This window comes from Nematolebias whitei, chromosome 21 (genome assembly GCF_014905685.2).
Source record: "Nematolebias whitei isolate Nwh7 chromosome 21, NemWhi1, whole genome shotgun sequence".
NCBI classification, from domain to species: Eukaryota; Metazoa; Chordata; class Actinopteri; order Cyprinodontiformes; family Rivulidae; genus Nematolebias; species Nematolebias whitei.
In genome coordinates, this window is record NC_056518.1 from 10,779,290 (window position 1) to 10,795,596 (window position 16,307).

At 41.0% G+C, this 16,307-nt stretch overlaps 1 protein-coding gene across 1 annotated transcript in view; it reads right to left on the bottom strand.

Annotated features, from left to right (window-relative positions):
• Positions 1-16,307, bottom strand: part of myo10l1 (myosin X, like 1) — a 66,173-nt gene that overhangs the window by 16,015 nt on the left and 33,851 nt on the right. The window contains exons 13-27 of the mRNA XM_037694590.1: positions 15,952-16,052; positions 15,798-15,864; positions 15,384-15,476; positions 15,219-15,287; positions 15,051-15,133; positions 14,028-14,130; positions 13,569-13,649; positions 13,323-13,447; positions 13,078-13,195; positions 12,887-12,993; positions 10,323-10,605; positions 7,838-8,680; positions 7,553-7,676; positions 4,447-4,585; positions 4,238-4,342 (exon numbers count right to left, since the gene is read on the bottom strand). Coding sequence (XP_037550518.1) covers positions 4,238-4,342; positions 4,447-4,585; positions 7,553-7,676; positions 7,838-8,680; positions 10,323-10,605; positions 12,887-12,993; positions 13,078-13,195; positions 13,323-13,447; positions 13,569-13,649; positions 14,028-14,130; positions 15,051-15,133; positions 15,219-15,287; positions 15,384-15,476; positions 15,798-15,864; positions 15,952-16,052 — 2,441 coding nt within the window. The remainder of the gene's footprint in view (positions 1-4,237; positions 4,343-4,446; positions 4,586-7,552; positions 7,677-7,837; positions 8,681-10,322; positions 10,606-12,886; positions 12,994-13,077; positions 13,196-13,322; positions 13,448-13,568; positions 13,650-14,027; positions 14,131-15,050; positions 15,134-15,218; positions 15,288-15,383; positions 15,477-15,797; positions 15,865-15,951; positions 16,053-16,307) is intronic.

Sequence of the window (16,307 nt, forward strand, 5' to 3'; positions counted from 1 at the left end):
GTGAACCCTTAAAAAGCCTCTTTTTTTTCCTGCATACCTCTTAATTGGAAGGATCAGCTGGTCTCTCAACAAAATCGATCAACTTCTCCCGACAGGAGTCAGGGTAAGGAGGACCCCTCTGACCTCTTTAAGGAACAAATTGGATTCATGATGACAACTAGATTCTACTGTTTGGGTTGGTGAAATCTGGTTGTCTACAAATTCGTGTGGAGGTGTTGAAGCTTGACAGTGCTCGGACTGAATGTGGAGCTATGACGGAAATGGAGCAGCTGTTATCAGGACTGTGATCTCCCTGGCAGCACTCATTAATGGTGGAATAATCTGGAGAAGCTGTGAACTCGACTTTTGGAGTAAAGGATCAATTCGGCTGTTTTGGAGTTTCCATCAGCGAATATGTACAGCAAGACTTTAAAGGCAGAAACAACAATTCACGAGGAGTTTTGCCTGACCCAAACTGTGGCCTTGATGCCGGACTTATCTCAACTCCTCCTGGAATGTTTTGAGAACAACAAAGATGCTTTGACTCTTTCCTCACCCCTCCCTTCCCCAAGGCCGTGGACATGTAACAGAACCTCAACTGAGCTGAAGATGAACGTCACCTCTTATCTGGGCAATGGCTGAGGGGGGGCTCTGGACTATGCTACGACTTTCCCTTAAAAAATTCAATGTTTTCACCGCCTATATGTACATGTATAACGTCTGTTTATGTTGCTTTGCTATGGTAGGTTTTTTTGATGCCTCAAATTGTGCCCTGTCTAGGACACGGTGTGAGAGATCTTTTTTTTTATACCGTCTCTTCTCATGTTTTCTTTCCTTTTCTTATCTAAGCAAAATATTATTCTGAATAAGAATAAGAAGGCCACGCTAACTATTTATAGCCGCAGCTTTGTGCACTTCGCCCATCTTCAGACGACTGTACATACATATTCGCGTTGTATCTCGGTGCAATGCCGATAAAGTTTATTCTGATTCTGATTCTGAAAGACCCGGTAGACCCAAACGTGTAGTGAGGGTTTGCTGGGAACGCCTGGTAGAAGAACCCGTCAGAGAGATCTTCCACTCACACCTCTGGGAGAGCTTTAACCACATCCCAATTGAGGTTGGGACATTGAGTCTGAGTGGGCCATGTTCCGCACCTCGCTTGTTGAGGTAGCTGCCTTGAGCTGTGGCTGCAAGGTTGTCTGTGCTTCTTGCAGTGGTCATCCACGAACTCAGTGGTGGACACCTGGGTTAGGGAGGCTGTCAAGCTGAAGAAGGAGTCCTATCGGGCCTTGTTGGCCAGTGGGACTCTGGAGGCAGCTAAGGAGTACCCGAGGGCCAAGCGGTGTGCAGCCTTGGCTTTTGCCGAGGCGAAAGCTCGGATATGGGAGGAGTTCGGTGAGACCTTGGATAGAGACTCTTGGTCGGCTCCGAGGAGATTCTGGCAATCCATCAGGCGGCTGAGGAGGGGAAAGCAGCACTTTACTAGCACTGTGTTCAGTGAAGGTGGGGAGCTGTTGACCTCAACCAGTGATGTCATCGGGAGGTGGAAGGAATACTTCTCGGACCTTTTCAAACCCACCAGCACGTCTTCCATGGAGGAAGCTGAGTCAGGTGACTTTGGGGATGATCCATCCATAACTGTGGCTGAGGTCGCCGAGGTAGTTAAAAAGCTCCAAGGCAGCAGGGCTCTGGGAGTGGATGAGATTCATCCTGATTTCTTTAATGCTGGATGTTGTGGGACTGTCTTGGCTGACACACCTTTGCAACATTGCGTGGACATCAGGGGCAGTGCTACTGGACTGGCAGACTGGGGTGGTAGTTCCTCTCTTCAAAAAGGAGGACCGGAGTGTGTGCTCCAATTATAGGGGCATCACTCTCCTTAGCCTCCCAGGTAAGGTATATTTGGGGGTACTGGAGAAGTGAGTCCAATCGTTGGTCAAACCTCAGATCTATGAGGAACAATGGGGGTTCTGTCCTGGCTGTGGAACACTGGATCAGCTCTTTACCCTCACTAGGGTTCTTGAGGGGTCATGGGAGTTTGCCCATACAGTCTACATGTGTTTTGTGGATTTGGAGAAGGCATTCAACCGTGTTCCTCGGGGTACACTGTGGGGGATGCTCCATGAGTATGGGATTGGAGGCCCGTTGTTATTGACTGTTCAGTCCCTATACAAGCAGTGCGAGAGTTTGGTTCACATTGCTGGCAGTAAGTCGGACCCCTTCAGGGTGGAAGTTGGACTCCACCAGGGCTGCGTGTTGTCACTGATTCTGTTCATAACTTTTATGGACAGAATTTTTCGGTGCAGCCAGCTGGTGGAGGGTTTCCGGTTTGGTGGCCTCAGGATTCCATCTCTGCTCTTTGCAGATGATGTGGTCCTGTTGGTGTCATCGTGCCGTGATCTTCAGCTCTCACTGGAGCGGTTCACAGCCGAGTGTGAAGCAGCTGGGATGAGAATCATCACCTCCAAATCTGAGGCCACGGTCCTCAACTGGAAAATGGTGGATTGCTCTCTTCAGGTTGAGGGTGAGGTTCTGCCTGAAGTGGAGGAGTTCAAGTATCTCGGGGTTTTGTTCACGAGTGAGGGAAGAATGGCGCGTGAGATTGACAGACGGATTGGTGCAGCATCTGCAGTATTGCAGACTCTGCACCGGTCCATTGTGGTGAAGAGAGAGCTGAGTTGTAAGGCAAAGCTATCTGTTTACCGGTCGGTCTACGTTCCTACCCTCACCTATGGTGATGAGCTGTGGGTAGTGACCGAAAGAATGAGATTGCGGATACAGGCAGTTGAAATGAGTTTTGTCCACAGGGTAGCTAGACTCTCCCTTAGAGATAGGGTGAGAAGTTTAGTTATTCGGGAGAGACTAAGAGTAGAACCGCTACTCCTCCACATCGAGAGGAGCCAATTGAGGTGGTTCGGGCATCTGGTAAGGATGCCAACTGGGCGCCTCCCTAGAGAGGTGCTTCGGGCATGTCCAACTGGGAGGAGACCCTGGGGAAAACCCAGGACACGCTGGAGAGACAATGTTTATCGGTTGGCCTGGGAACGCCTTGGAATCCTCCCAGAAGAGCTGGAAGAGGTGGCTGTGGAAAGAGATGTTTGGGCCTCCCTGCTCAAGCTGCTGCCCCCGCAACCCGACTTCGGTATAAGCGGAAGATAATGGGTGGATGGATGTTCATAACCTTTTACTGCTCCTTTCACATTTTGTTCTGCTTCAGCTTTTTTTAGCTTCCTTCTGCAAATTTAAACATTTTTTCAGCTACTTTTAGCTGTTTTTTAAGCTGTTTTGTGCTCCTTTCAGAGTCTTTCTGCTAACTACAACATTGCTGTGCTTTTTATAACTTTTTTCAACTAATGTCAGCTTGTTAGGCTCCTTCAGCTTATGTATGCAAGTTTCAGCTTTTTCTGCTATTTCAACTAATTCCACATTTTTTTGCATTCATTTAAAGGTTTTTCAGTCTAATTCAGGAAAAATGTGCTCTCTCCACTTCTTTCTGGTAATTTAAACTTCTTTCTGCCTTTTTAGCTACGTTTCAGCTTTTTTGGTTGTTGTTGCTAATTTCAGCTTTTTTCAGATAATTTTCACATTTTGTGCTCATTTCTGATTTTTTCAGCCTAATTGGGCAAACTTGTTTTTTCTGCTTTCTTCTGCTAATTTAAGCTTGTTCTAATTTTTCAGCTACTTTTTTTTTTTTTTTTTTTTTAGCATTTTTTAGCTAGTTTCAGCTGTTTTCAGATAAATTCAACTTTTTCATGGTAATTTTGGATACTTTCAGCATAATTAACTTCTTTATACTAATTTCAGCTTGTTGTGCTCCTTTCAGCTTTTTTCTGCTAGTTTCAGATTTTTTTTTTTTTTTTGCTCTTTCAGCTACTATTTAGCTCTTTTGATGCTGTTTTTAGCTTTTTCAGGTACATCCACATTTTTAGCTAATTTCAGCTCTTTCCTCTTACTTCTGGTAGCTTAAGCTTCTTTCTACCTTTTCAGCTATTTTTCACCAATTTGTTGCTAATTTCAGCCTATTTTTTAACTAATTTACTACAAGTATTTTTTTATGCTAATTTCTGTTCATTTTAACATAATTCAGCAAAAATGTGTGTCCTTTCTACTTTCTTCTGCTAAATTAGGCTTGTTCTTCCATTTCAACTACCTTTCAGAATTTTATTTTATTTTTAAGCAATTTCAGCTGTTCCAGCAAGTTATTCTACAATAAACATTCAGTTTCTCTAGCTTTCCTAGAGGTCAGAGTTTGTACTTGGCTGCTTTGATGTCGATGGTTCCTTTCAGCTTCTCCTCGCTGTCGTTGTCATAGTACATCAGCTTGCTGTCCCTCAGGACAAACCAGCGCATCTTCCAGTTCCTGAGGTTTAAAAACAGAAGAAGACCAGAGGAAATGATCAGAAATGTGTTGCAGGCTTTCAGTTTGTTTGTATGAAAACTGAGCTCAGGCTCAGGTAGAACAACCTCCGGGACAGAGTGGACAGGCCTCCTCCTTTCTTGTAGAGCCATCCTGACTTCAAGGACTCCTGTTTGGACCGGAACCACATGAAGGTCTCATCTTTCAGCACGCACCAACGCCTCCTCCATGGGATCATCAAACCGGCTGAAGGAACACAAAATACATATTTACATACAGGAAAATAACTTTACTAACATGATTTAGACCTGAACTCACTGCAGCAGCCTCTTTATAATCTATTGTCATGTCTGTCAATCAAATCAACAGTTATACAAACTCAGTTGTAACTTTAGAGTTTATTAAACAAGTGTGGAAATCTAAATTACAATCACTGACTTATGTCATTAAATTATACTGTAGTTTGATAAACTGACTCAATATAAATAAATGGAAATTCACACAAAACCATGATGCAGACAAGAAGTATTTAGCAGATTACCCTAAAGACAGAATTTTATCTCCAGAAAATAAAATCATGTTCTTTAAAATCAGGACGTAGTTTTCAAAAATATAATCTGGACAACGATTTTGTTTTTGTTCTACTAAACCATAAAGTACCTGAGCTGCTGAAGTGCTGGTTCTGTCCTCCATCTTCAAAATGTACTACTAGCACTTCAGAGGCTCAGGTAGGCATCACTTTATGGCTTAGTGGGATTTAATAAAATCATTGTTCAGATATATACAGGTGCTGGTCATAAAATTAGAATATCATGAAAAAGTTGATTTATTTCAGTAATTCCATTCAAAAAGTGAAACTTGTATATTATATTCATTCATTACACACAGACTGATATATTTCGAATGTTTATTTCTTTTAATGTTGATGATTATAACTGACAACTAATGAAAACCCCAAATTCAGTATCTCAGAAATTTAAAATATCACTTAAGACCAAAAAAAAAAAGATTTTTAGAAATGTTGTCCAACTTCAAAGTATGAACATGAAAAGTACGAACATGTACAGCACTCTAACATTTTTCAGTCAGGTCATCTGGACAGTTTTTTTTTTTTTTTTGTGCTGAAGCGTTTCGTCTTCGATCCGGAAGGCTTCATCAGTCAAGGAAACACAACAAAACTGATTCTTCCTCCAACAGCTTACTCCAAAGTGGAACAAACTAGTTCTGCTTGTGATAAGATGGTCTCTTTGGTACGCCCCCTCCTCCATTGCCGGCCCTCTTTCTTGTTGACAGTCTTGTCAAACTGGTTGAAAACAACAAAGTCCATGGACATGAACGTTTCAGCACTAAAAAAAAAAAAAGAAACTGTCCTGGATTATTGAGCATGGACTTTGATGTACAGCACTCAATAGTTAGTTGGGACTCCTTTTCCTGGATTACTACAGCAATGTGGCGTGGCATGGAGTCGATCAGTCTGTGTCACTGCTCAGGTGTTATGAGAGTCCAGGTTGCTCTGATAGTGGCCTTCAGCTCTTCTGAATTGTTGGGTCTGGTGTATCACATCTTCCTCTTCACAATACTCCATAGATTTTCTATGGAGTTAAGGTCAGGTGAGTTTGCTGGCCAATTAAGAACAGGGATACCATGGTTCTTAAACCAGGCACTGGTAGCTTTGGAACTGTGTGCAGGTGCCAAGTCCTGTTGGAACATGAAATCTGCATCTCCATAAAGTTGGTCAGCAGCAGAAAGCATGAAGTCTCTAAAACTTCCTGGTAGACGCTGCGTTGACCTTGGACTTCAGAAAACACAGTGGACCAACACCAGCAGATGACATGGCCCCCCAAACCATCACTGACTGTGGAAACTTGACACTGGACCTGAAGCAACATGGATTCTGTGCCTCTTCTCTTCCTCCAGATTCTGGGACCTTGAATTTCAAAGGAAATACAAATTTACTTTCATTACAGAACCTAACTTTGGACCACTCAGCAGCAGTCCCAGGCGAGATGCTTCTGACGCAGTCTCTTGTTCAAGAGTGGCTTGACACAAGGAATGCGACAGCTGAAACCCATGTCTTGCGTATGTCTGTGCATGGTGGTTCTTGAAAAACTGACTCCAGCTGCAGTCCACTCTTTGTGAATCTCCCCCACATTTTGGAATGGGTTTTGTTTCACAATCCTCTCCAGGGTGCAGTTATCCCTATTGCTTGCACACTTTTTTCTACCACATCGTTTCCTTCCCTTCACCTCTCTATCAATGTGCTTGGACACAGAGCTCTGTGAACAGCCAGCCTCTTTAGCAATGACCTTTTGTGTTTTGCCCTCCTTGTGCAAAGTGTCAATGTTCATCTTTTGGACAACTATCAAGTCAGCAGTCTTTGCCATGATTGTGTAGCCTCCAGTACTAGACTGAGACAATTTAAAGGTCTTTGCAGGTGTTTTGAGTTAATTAGCTGATAAGAGTGTGGCACCAGGTGTCTTCAATATTGAAGCTTTTCACAATATTCTAATTTCATGACCAGAACCTGTATACTTGAGAATCACATTCGGTAGCGCTGGCACCCTCCTCCATCTTTGAAATGTTCAACCCTTCCAGGACCTGCAGCTCAGAGAGGTGCCACTCTGACAGCCAAACCATCTGTTCTCTGATTGGACCATTAAATTTGTGATTGACATGACATTGACCAATCAGCTAAGAGAAACATTCTGTTATAATTTCTAATTGTAAATTTAAACTCACGCAGAGTTTTGCTTTGTATCTGTAAACAAAAACAAAGTATATTGAGTAAGGTTTTCTTTTACAAATACATATTTTTACACGCACACATTTCTATCTACACATGTACAATTCTCAGCCATTTTACTTTACACGATTACAAAACTTAAATCACATGCAGTGAAATTTACAAGCACAAAATGTATATGACTAAAGTTTGTGCCACAGTCAGTTTAATGTGAATTTTGATAGTTTTCCTCCTTTGGAGAGTTTGTACGCAAACTGTTTACTAAAGCATGTGCTCAAAGTTAACTCTAAATAAAATGCTGCATTTATAAAACTGGCTTTGAAAGAGATGGAGTACTAAAACAGACCTGGGGATCATTAGGAGCTTTGTGTGTCAAATTGTAAATTATTGTAGATTTTAGTGAACTACTCAAAGCTAAATGTTTTTGTTAAAAAACATATAAAAGTGTAAAAAAATATAACTGTCCACACCTTTCATGTAGAGGTAGCCGTGGAAGTATGGTGGAGCGTTTCCATTGAGTAAAGTCACTCTGCCATTCGTCACCTCTTCATCAGTGTCCATCACGCCGTCATGCTCATCATCACTGTCTGCATACTGCAACATCACACGACAACTATTCACTGCTGTGCTGCTTTAAAAGAGTTTAAATGTGATGCATTACAAGTTCATCAGTAGAGTGAGGTGAACGTCTGAGAGGTTTACTGTGGAGCTGTTCATACATGTCTGAGTGCACGCATGTAAGTGTGTGTCCTCACAGAGTCAGAGCTGCCTCTGTAGGACTCCACGCTGGTGTTGGTGCAGGTCGACTTCCTCGGGTGCTCCTCATCCGTCACAGCAGTGCTCCCGCGGTTGCTTCCTGACACGGAGCTGTCGTCTCCGGCGGTGACGGAGCCGTCTTCCTCCTCCTGGTCGTAGTCTGATTCTGTGTCGGCTGGCATGCTGTAGATGGGCTCCTCTCCATCTACCAGGCTTTCCACCATGCTCACCTTCCTCTCTAGCTCCGACTTGGCTTCCTCCTTGATCGCCTCCTCTCCTGGGAGAGGTGGCGGAGGAGGATGTGGAGAGACGGCAGCACTGTCTCCGGGTGGAGGAAGAGGAGGAGGGGGAGGAATTCCACTGGCAGCGATGCCGTCTGTGGGCAGGGGCGGAGGAGAAGGTGGCGCCGGGGGGACTGTTCCCTCGGCGAAGGCAGGTGGAGGAGGGGGGAGGTGAGTAAATATGTCTTGAACCAGAGGAGAATCTGACTCAGCAGGAGGAGGGAAGTCCGGCAGAGGGATGCACTCCTCCTCAGCGTGGAAGCCTTCATCTACATCTTCCTCCTTGGACGCCCCTCGGGCGGTGCTTGCCCCCTTTGCAGTTTTCACCTCGGCTGCAGCTTCCATTGTGGGGTCCACCCCCCCGAAGTTCAGGAGGTCGATCAGCTCGGTTGCTTTGCGGGACGCCTCCTTTTTCATCCTCTTGAGCTCAGCATCCCGGCGCAGCTGGAGCTCCTGTTTGGAGGACTCGCAGAGCTGCGACACCTCGTCCTCTCGTTTTTTCTGCAGACGCTCGATCTCTCGTTCCAGCTGCAGGATCTCCTCCATTTGGCGAGCTTCCTCCTACAGAAAATCAGTGAAGTAGTCAGTGTCTAATCATCCAGTTAGAAATATTGACTATATTATATACATGGTTTCAGAGAAAACAGATCTACATCAATGGCATTGATGCAGTTAACAGAAGAAATCATAGACAGTATGGATAAAAGGAAATTTTCAATTGGTGAATTTCTTGATGTCAAGAAAGCATTTGATACCATCAATCATGGTATCGTGCTGAAAAAGCTAGAAAGCTATGGAATTAGGGGGGTAGCATTAAATTGGATTAGAAGCTACATTGGACAAAGGAAACAGTTTGTACAAATAGGTAATCACAAATCAGAATTATTAAATATAACTTGTGGGGTCCCACAAGGATCAGTGTTGGGCCCAAAAATATTTAATTTGTATATAAATTACATATTCAAAGTATCAAACCGGCAAAAATACATTATATTTGCAGATGATACTAGCATTTTCTGCACTGGAGAAAACATCCAACAACTCTCTGAGGTGGTCACAACAGAAACAAAAAAACTAAAACATTGTTTCAAAAACAATAAATTATCACTAAATTTAGATAAAACAAAATTGATGATATTTGGAAACCACAATAAACATAAAAACAATGCAATCAAAATAACTATCGACAGTGTTGAGTTGGAAAGAGTCCATGAAATCAATTTTCTAGGTGTTATACTGGATGATAAATTTTGCTGGAAACCACAGATTTGCAAAGTAAAATCTAAATTTGCCACAAGTGTTGCTGTTTTGAGGAGAGTAAGATTTGTTCTGGACTACAAACCTCTGTTTATTTTATATAATACTCTCGTTGTACCATATCTGAGTTATTGTGTGGACGTTTGGGGTAATACATACAAAACAAACTTACAGTCGCTGTACACATTACAAAAAAAAGCAATCAGACTATTACATAAAGTGGGATATTGGGAACATACAAATCCATTATTTTTTTTTTAATCAAATGTACTGAAATTCTGGGACCTTATAAAATTCAAAACTATACAATTTATGTTCAAAGTAAGAAAGTGTCAACTTCCACACAATATTCAAAAAAAAGTTTTGTGACAGAGAGGGGTGTTATAATTTAAGAGGAGAAAGAAAATTTAAAAAACAATGTATCAGAACAACCAAAAAGAGTTTTTGTATACGAGTGTGTGGAGTAGATCTATGGAATGATTTAAATGATGAGCTCAAACAAAGTACAAATATAAGTCGGCTTAAAAAAACTTTATAAAAATGAGCTTATTGAAAAATATTTTGTATAGGATGGGAGTTTCAAAAACCAAAAATGCTACTGCTGATATTAATAAAGTGTAAATAATTGTCCATTCAACGATGAGAATGTGAGCTTTAAGCATCATTTAATGTGTGAGTATTATAAGGGTTATTTGGTGTGGGGAGACTAAATGATTGTACATTGATGAGTATGACAGGAAATCATAAGAGTGTTTTCTTCTACCTGCTCCTTTTCGAACAAATTGTGTAAAATTGCATGACTGTTATTATATTTTTCCTCTTTCTTTGTTTTTACTTTTTATTGTCGTTTGAAATAAATAAATAAATAAAAATAAATCAATATTATATACATTTTGTGTACTCTTGTTTTTACTTGTACAAATCATCCAAGAAAAGCAGAACTCGCCTCTGATGTTTTGGCTTTCTTCTCGTCTTCTTCCGTCCCTTCTTCTTTCTCCTCCTCACCCATCTTTTTCGTCTCTTCCTCCTCTTTCTTTCTTTGCTCCTCCTCCTTCTTCCTCTTCTCTTCTTTGAGTTTGGAAACACGAGCACGTGCCACCTGGCCTCGTCTGTGTTTCTGCAGCACCAGCACGGCCTTGCGCTGCTTCACGAAGCGCTTGTGCTGGATGTGCCTTCGGAGGTGTTTCTGCAGGATGATGATGCTGGTGCGGACCTGTTTGAAATGCTTCCTGTAGGAAAACATGCATTAAAAGCCTAGCATTCCTTGAAGGAACCCACTTCATATCAGTCAAACCTTGTCAGTGAAGTTCGGTTGGATCTCATGCACTTGAAGCAGATGAAGTATATGTTGAACATGACTTTCAGTCACTAACAGTGAACCGAGTCACAGTAGTCCCTCGCTACTTCATGGTTCATTTATCGCAGACTCGCTCTATTGCAGGTTTTCAAATTAAAATTGGACATGACACACAAATGGCTGATTGATGGATGAGCCGCACAATAGGCATGGAATTTAAATACTGTAATATTTTAAATAAACAACCCATGCTGTGTGGATGGAAGCACGGTGGCGCAAATGGTAGAGCTGCTGCCTCTCAGCGAGCAGGTTCCTGGTTCAAACCCCGGTCCTGGGGCCTTTCTGGGTGGAGTTTGCATGTTCTCTCCGTGCATGCGTGGGTTTTCTCCGGGTACTCCGGTTTCCTCCCACAGACCAAAAACATGCATGTTAGGCTGATTGGTAACTCTAAATTGTCCCTAGGTGAGTGAGAGAGTGAATGTTTGTTTGTCTCGTTTGTCTCTATGTGTCCCTGTGATGGACTGGAGACCTGTCCAGGGTGTACCCCGCCCCTCGCACAGTGATTGCTGGACATGAGCACCAGCGACCCCCGTGACCCAAAATGGAATAAGCGGGTAAAGATAATGGATGGATGGATGGATGCTGTGTGAATTGTTTATTTAAAATATTACAGTATTGAAATTTAAATTGTTTATTTAAGGAGGGAGATTGGGAGTAACAGGTGATGAGTCAGTGTGATTGCAGCCTGGCACATGTCATGACAAAGTTTACTGAACTTGAACTTGGACTACTGTATCCCTACTTCACGGTTTTCAGTTATCGCGGGTGGGCGTGGTCCCAAACACCAGCGATAAATGAGGGATTACTATATATATATATATATATAGGGACCACGCCCACCCGCGATATATATATATATATATATATATATATACTTACTACTTGTACTAGTATTCTTGCTTTGCGGTTTTTCACATATTGCGGGTCTTCAGGGTACGGATCCCCTGTGATAAACAAAGGACTGCTGTATTACTATTTTTGTGTTGGCTAAGGTCGATCAAAAGTACTGGCCATCTTTGATTGAGTTTACTTCAAAGGTTTTTCAGTTGCAGATGGATATCTAAAGAAAAGTGTCTGAAAGTATAATTAAACTATAACTAGTGCTTAATTTGTAAAGCAAACAACACAAACAGGGGGTCCTCCACCAGAACATTTTAAATAAAGTGAGTGCCATTTCCTGCATCCTGGTGTATATTAAACATCTATGTTTACCTACATAAGTAAACAGTTGATTGAATAAACATGTTAGAGAGCAACAAGAAGTATCCTGACCAACAGCTCTCCTTGTGTGAATAGAGCACGCTCCACTTCTCCCAAGCATCCTATACCCCCCACCCAACCTGTCGAGCGCCATCTCCAGTGCCACAGCTTTCATGTGCTTCAATTCTCTGTTGTTTATTTGTACAATGAGAAGACTTTCTTAAAAAGAAAGTAAATTGGACTGTTTTTCAACATTTTGATCGCTATTATTTTGACAAATTGGTGCCGTTGTTTTCATATATGATGTACAGTAGCTATGTAACGCAATTATCTATCAAACATTTCTCTTGTATTTGTAATAATCAAAATTTTATTAATGACCCCCTTAAATTGTAAAACTGATTTGCAATTTATTTGTGCTTTTTAATTATATTTTTGTGTTTTTAATTAAATTGCCTGTGGCTGTACTTTTAGCGGTGAAGATTTTTTTAAGTGTAGAAGCTGACATGCTTACTTGAAGGAGCAGCTCTTATGTGATATTAGGAAGATCATAAGTGGCTGTTATGTTAAAAATGAGTGTTTATGTAATTATTTTCAGAATACATGTTCAATATAAGTTTTATCCGTTTAAGGCAGTCAAATTTGTTCATAATTATTATTAGTAATCCTGAGAGTTACCGGATCCAAGCAAACAGTTGCCGAAATGCACCCTGTCAAAATAAGAGTTCCCAGATCCTGTTCCAGCAGGATCCGGCTCAGATTAAGTCCTGACTATAACCAGTAGCTCAAGACATATTTTGCAAACCTTACTCACAATTGAACACATGACTACACTGACGTAAGCAAAACCATTATCGCCTGCATTTGGTGATGGATAACAAATGCAAAGTTGGTGTCAGGTTCTTTCAACCTTCTCCCATCCACCTTAAAACGTGAATTAGAAGGAGTCTTACTTTGCAGAGAAGGTGAGCAGATGTGCCCGGATTATCATGGCAGCCTGGCGGCGAACTTCATCCCGATCCTTCTCCAAAAGGTGCTCCAAAGACTCTTTCATGAACACCTACAAAAACAACGGGAGCAGGTGGAAATAGCTGAAGACACCGAAGAACGTTTCAAAGTCTGAAAGTATATTTCTTGGTCTTACCTTGGTCTTCCCTAACTGCCACTCCTTCTTGGTCTTGTCGTATTTGAATAAAAGGTCTGTGCTTCTTTTCTTATCATCTCCTGCTGCTGGAACCTTGTCTTTCAAGATGATCTTATATCTAACAACGAAACAGGATGGACTGAACAGAGGAGTCTTAGCTGCACTGCTTAAAAGGTGTAAAACGAATAAAATGCATATACAGTAAAATCGCAAAAGAAAAAATAAGTAAATGTAAGGATACTTGCCGTGAAAAAAAGTCTTTAAATGTTCTGCGAACGGGGAAACCAGCACGACGGATCTTCACTGTTTCCAACATACCGGAGTATCGCAGCTGATTCAGGACGATTTCTGGATCAAACACGCTTGGATTCTACCAGGATGATTAAAAAAGATTTATCATTCGAGGTAGAAAAACGTCGGGTGATGAGAAAGATCATTGATGTGAATCAGAGAACAGATAATATTTGTGGGAAGCAAAAACTCAAAGTGACCTTTTCCATGTTTGGTTTGATGCAGCGGATGAAGAACGGATTGGAAACACTGAGAGTGGCCATGAGAGCGTGAAGGGAGTCCTGAGGAAATAAGAAAATCTAATTATTTCTTAAATATTTCCAGTACCTACAGTTATTTTTTAAATATTTTCTTAGACCTCTTAGCTGTTTTTTGTTATATTCTTTGTTGTACTGTACTCTTTAAAACTACCATATTTTTTGGGACTATTAGGTGCACTTAAAATCCTTTAATTTTCTCAAAAATCTAGAGTTAATCTTATAATCAGGTGCGCCTTATGTATTAATCCTGGTTGTGCTTACTGACCTCGAACCGATTTTATGTGAGTATTGTGAATGAGTTGAATAAAGTTTGACTTATCTGACTGTTTTGTTTTGCTTAATGCGCCTTATAGTCTGAAAAATACGGTAATTTATGTTAAAAACAAGGCAGTTTCTCACCCTGAACTGGGAGCTCACTGTGGGTTTGCGTCTGGCTGTTCCCATTTTCTCCTCATTGTTTCTGCTGCCAACTTTCTCAAACAAGTCGTAGATGAAGTCCTGTCTGCAAAACAAAAGCAAAAAAATAATAAAAATCTAAATATTCCAAGTCATACCAATGGAAATATAACAGTGTGTCTGATGGTGGTGGTTTATAAATGTATACATTTTTATTAATTTGAGCCTTTTAATGGGGTTTATGAGCGTTTTAAAGATGCAACAATAATCATTTAGTCAGAATAACAGTTATATGCAGTGACTGACGTTTAGTAGTTTACAAGTTATTGTTTTTGTTGATTTGCATCAGTCAAAATCTTATAAAACTCACAATGTATCTTTTTCATTTAATCCTTATTAAAACTAGAAACACAGTGAGAATGCAGAGGGTTTGTGAAATGTTTTGAAGAAGCTGAAACTGAGTTGTTCAAGTTATAAGAAGCAGAACGCTACATAAACGCTAGAAGAACAGAACAGCAGCTAAAAGAAGTAAAAGATGAGCTAAAAACTGTCGGAACACGTGTTGCTAAAGGCAAAAAGTAGCAAGCCCAAAGCTAAAGGTATATAAAAAAAAGCCTAAAATCTAAAAGCAGAAAAAGGCTAGCTAAAGGCTAAAAGTAGAATAAGGTAGTTAAAAACTAAAAATAGCATAACATACAAAAGTTACCAAAAAACAAAAGCTGTAGCACTTATCTCCTAAAAGAGCTAAATGTTTAGATATATGAATGGCTAAATTAGCTTAAAGTAAACAAAAGTATTAGGAATGTCCCCCAAAAAACAACTACAGAAAATGAAACGACTGCTGAATCAGCATTCACACATTTAACATCAGCAACATCAGCTTCATCTTGTGAAACTGCAAATGTTTCTTTTAAACTCTGGGACCCTGTGTGCACAATTTCGTTCCACCTCATGTACCACACGTGATGCGAATGACAATAAAGAACCTTGACGTTGACTAAATGAATCTCTTGTTGTGGATCTGACCTGCTGTCCTTGAGCATGTTCAGGATGTCGTCTCTAAAAGTGTCTCTATTCTTCTCCAAGATTCCTCTGACGTCGTATAAAACCTGTTCAAGACGAACGCATTTCACAAATTTAGAGCAAATAATAAAGTGTGTGCATCAGAAAGTTGCTGATTTCTTCTGAGGTCACCTCTCCAGCGTAGTGTTTGATGCCAAACTGATGATCTGCCACTCTGGGCTTCACAAAGTACGGGTTGATCTGCAGAAAACCAACGAGAGATGCAAAATGAGTGAAGAATTGAGGCTTTATGAATGAAGTGCATGCAATAAATAAAAGAAGTAAAATAAAACTCACTGAGTGCCTGCTGTGCAGCTTCTCCAGCAGAGTGAAATCTGTCCCCTTGGGGAATCGGCTCTCTTCATTCACCAGTGCCAACAGGCCGAGTTTCTAAAACGAGGGAAAAAGCAACACAACATTTCCAGAGAGAATCAGCATCAGTTTAGATATTATAGATTATATTACAAAAGCTTTTGGAGTTATTGCAACAGCTGATCAACATTAAAAACACAAAAACACCTATAACTCAGCCAATTTAAAAGATTCTGGGCTGAATTTACAGACTGATTCTTAATGTGCTGTCCAAGTGTTAACAGACCGCATGAGAACTATCAGCTCTGTCTCTTAACATAAAATAATGTTTATGAAAGACATGAGACCATTTGCATTCATTTAAGGAATGCTCGTCCTTCTGTTATTAATGATACTGACCTTCTCTATCAGGTCAAGACACTCTGCGTTGTCCATCCAGTCAATTGCTTCCCACTGAACACCTTCCCTGTGAGAAGAAACTCAGGCAGTTATACAAAGGGAGAGTGTTTGTGTTGCTGGGTCGTTCACAAACAGCACCTTCTTCTCTATTCACCTGTTGTATTCCAGCTGCTCCAGGGAGAAGATGTGCTTGTTGAAGTACTCCTGAAGCTTCTCGTTGGCGTAGTTGATGTTAAACTGCTCGAAACGATTCACCTGCAGGCAACGAGACAGAAGCTACGTCGTTAAATAAACGCCATGCCACAGTGAATTCTGACAATGACACGACGTCGTAAAAATGCATTTGACGTTTTCATTAATGTTTCATATTCTAGATCAGGGGTTCTCAAACTTTTTGTGTTCAAGGAACACCTCCTCACCCTCATGTTGCTTAAATACTTTTCTTCAATTTGTCTCTTTAATGCAGTGGAAATATTTGTGTAACATAAATACTTAAGACCTGTTCTTTAA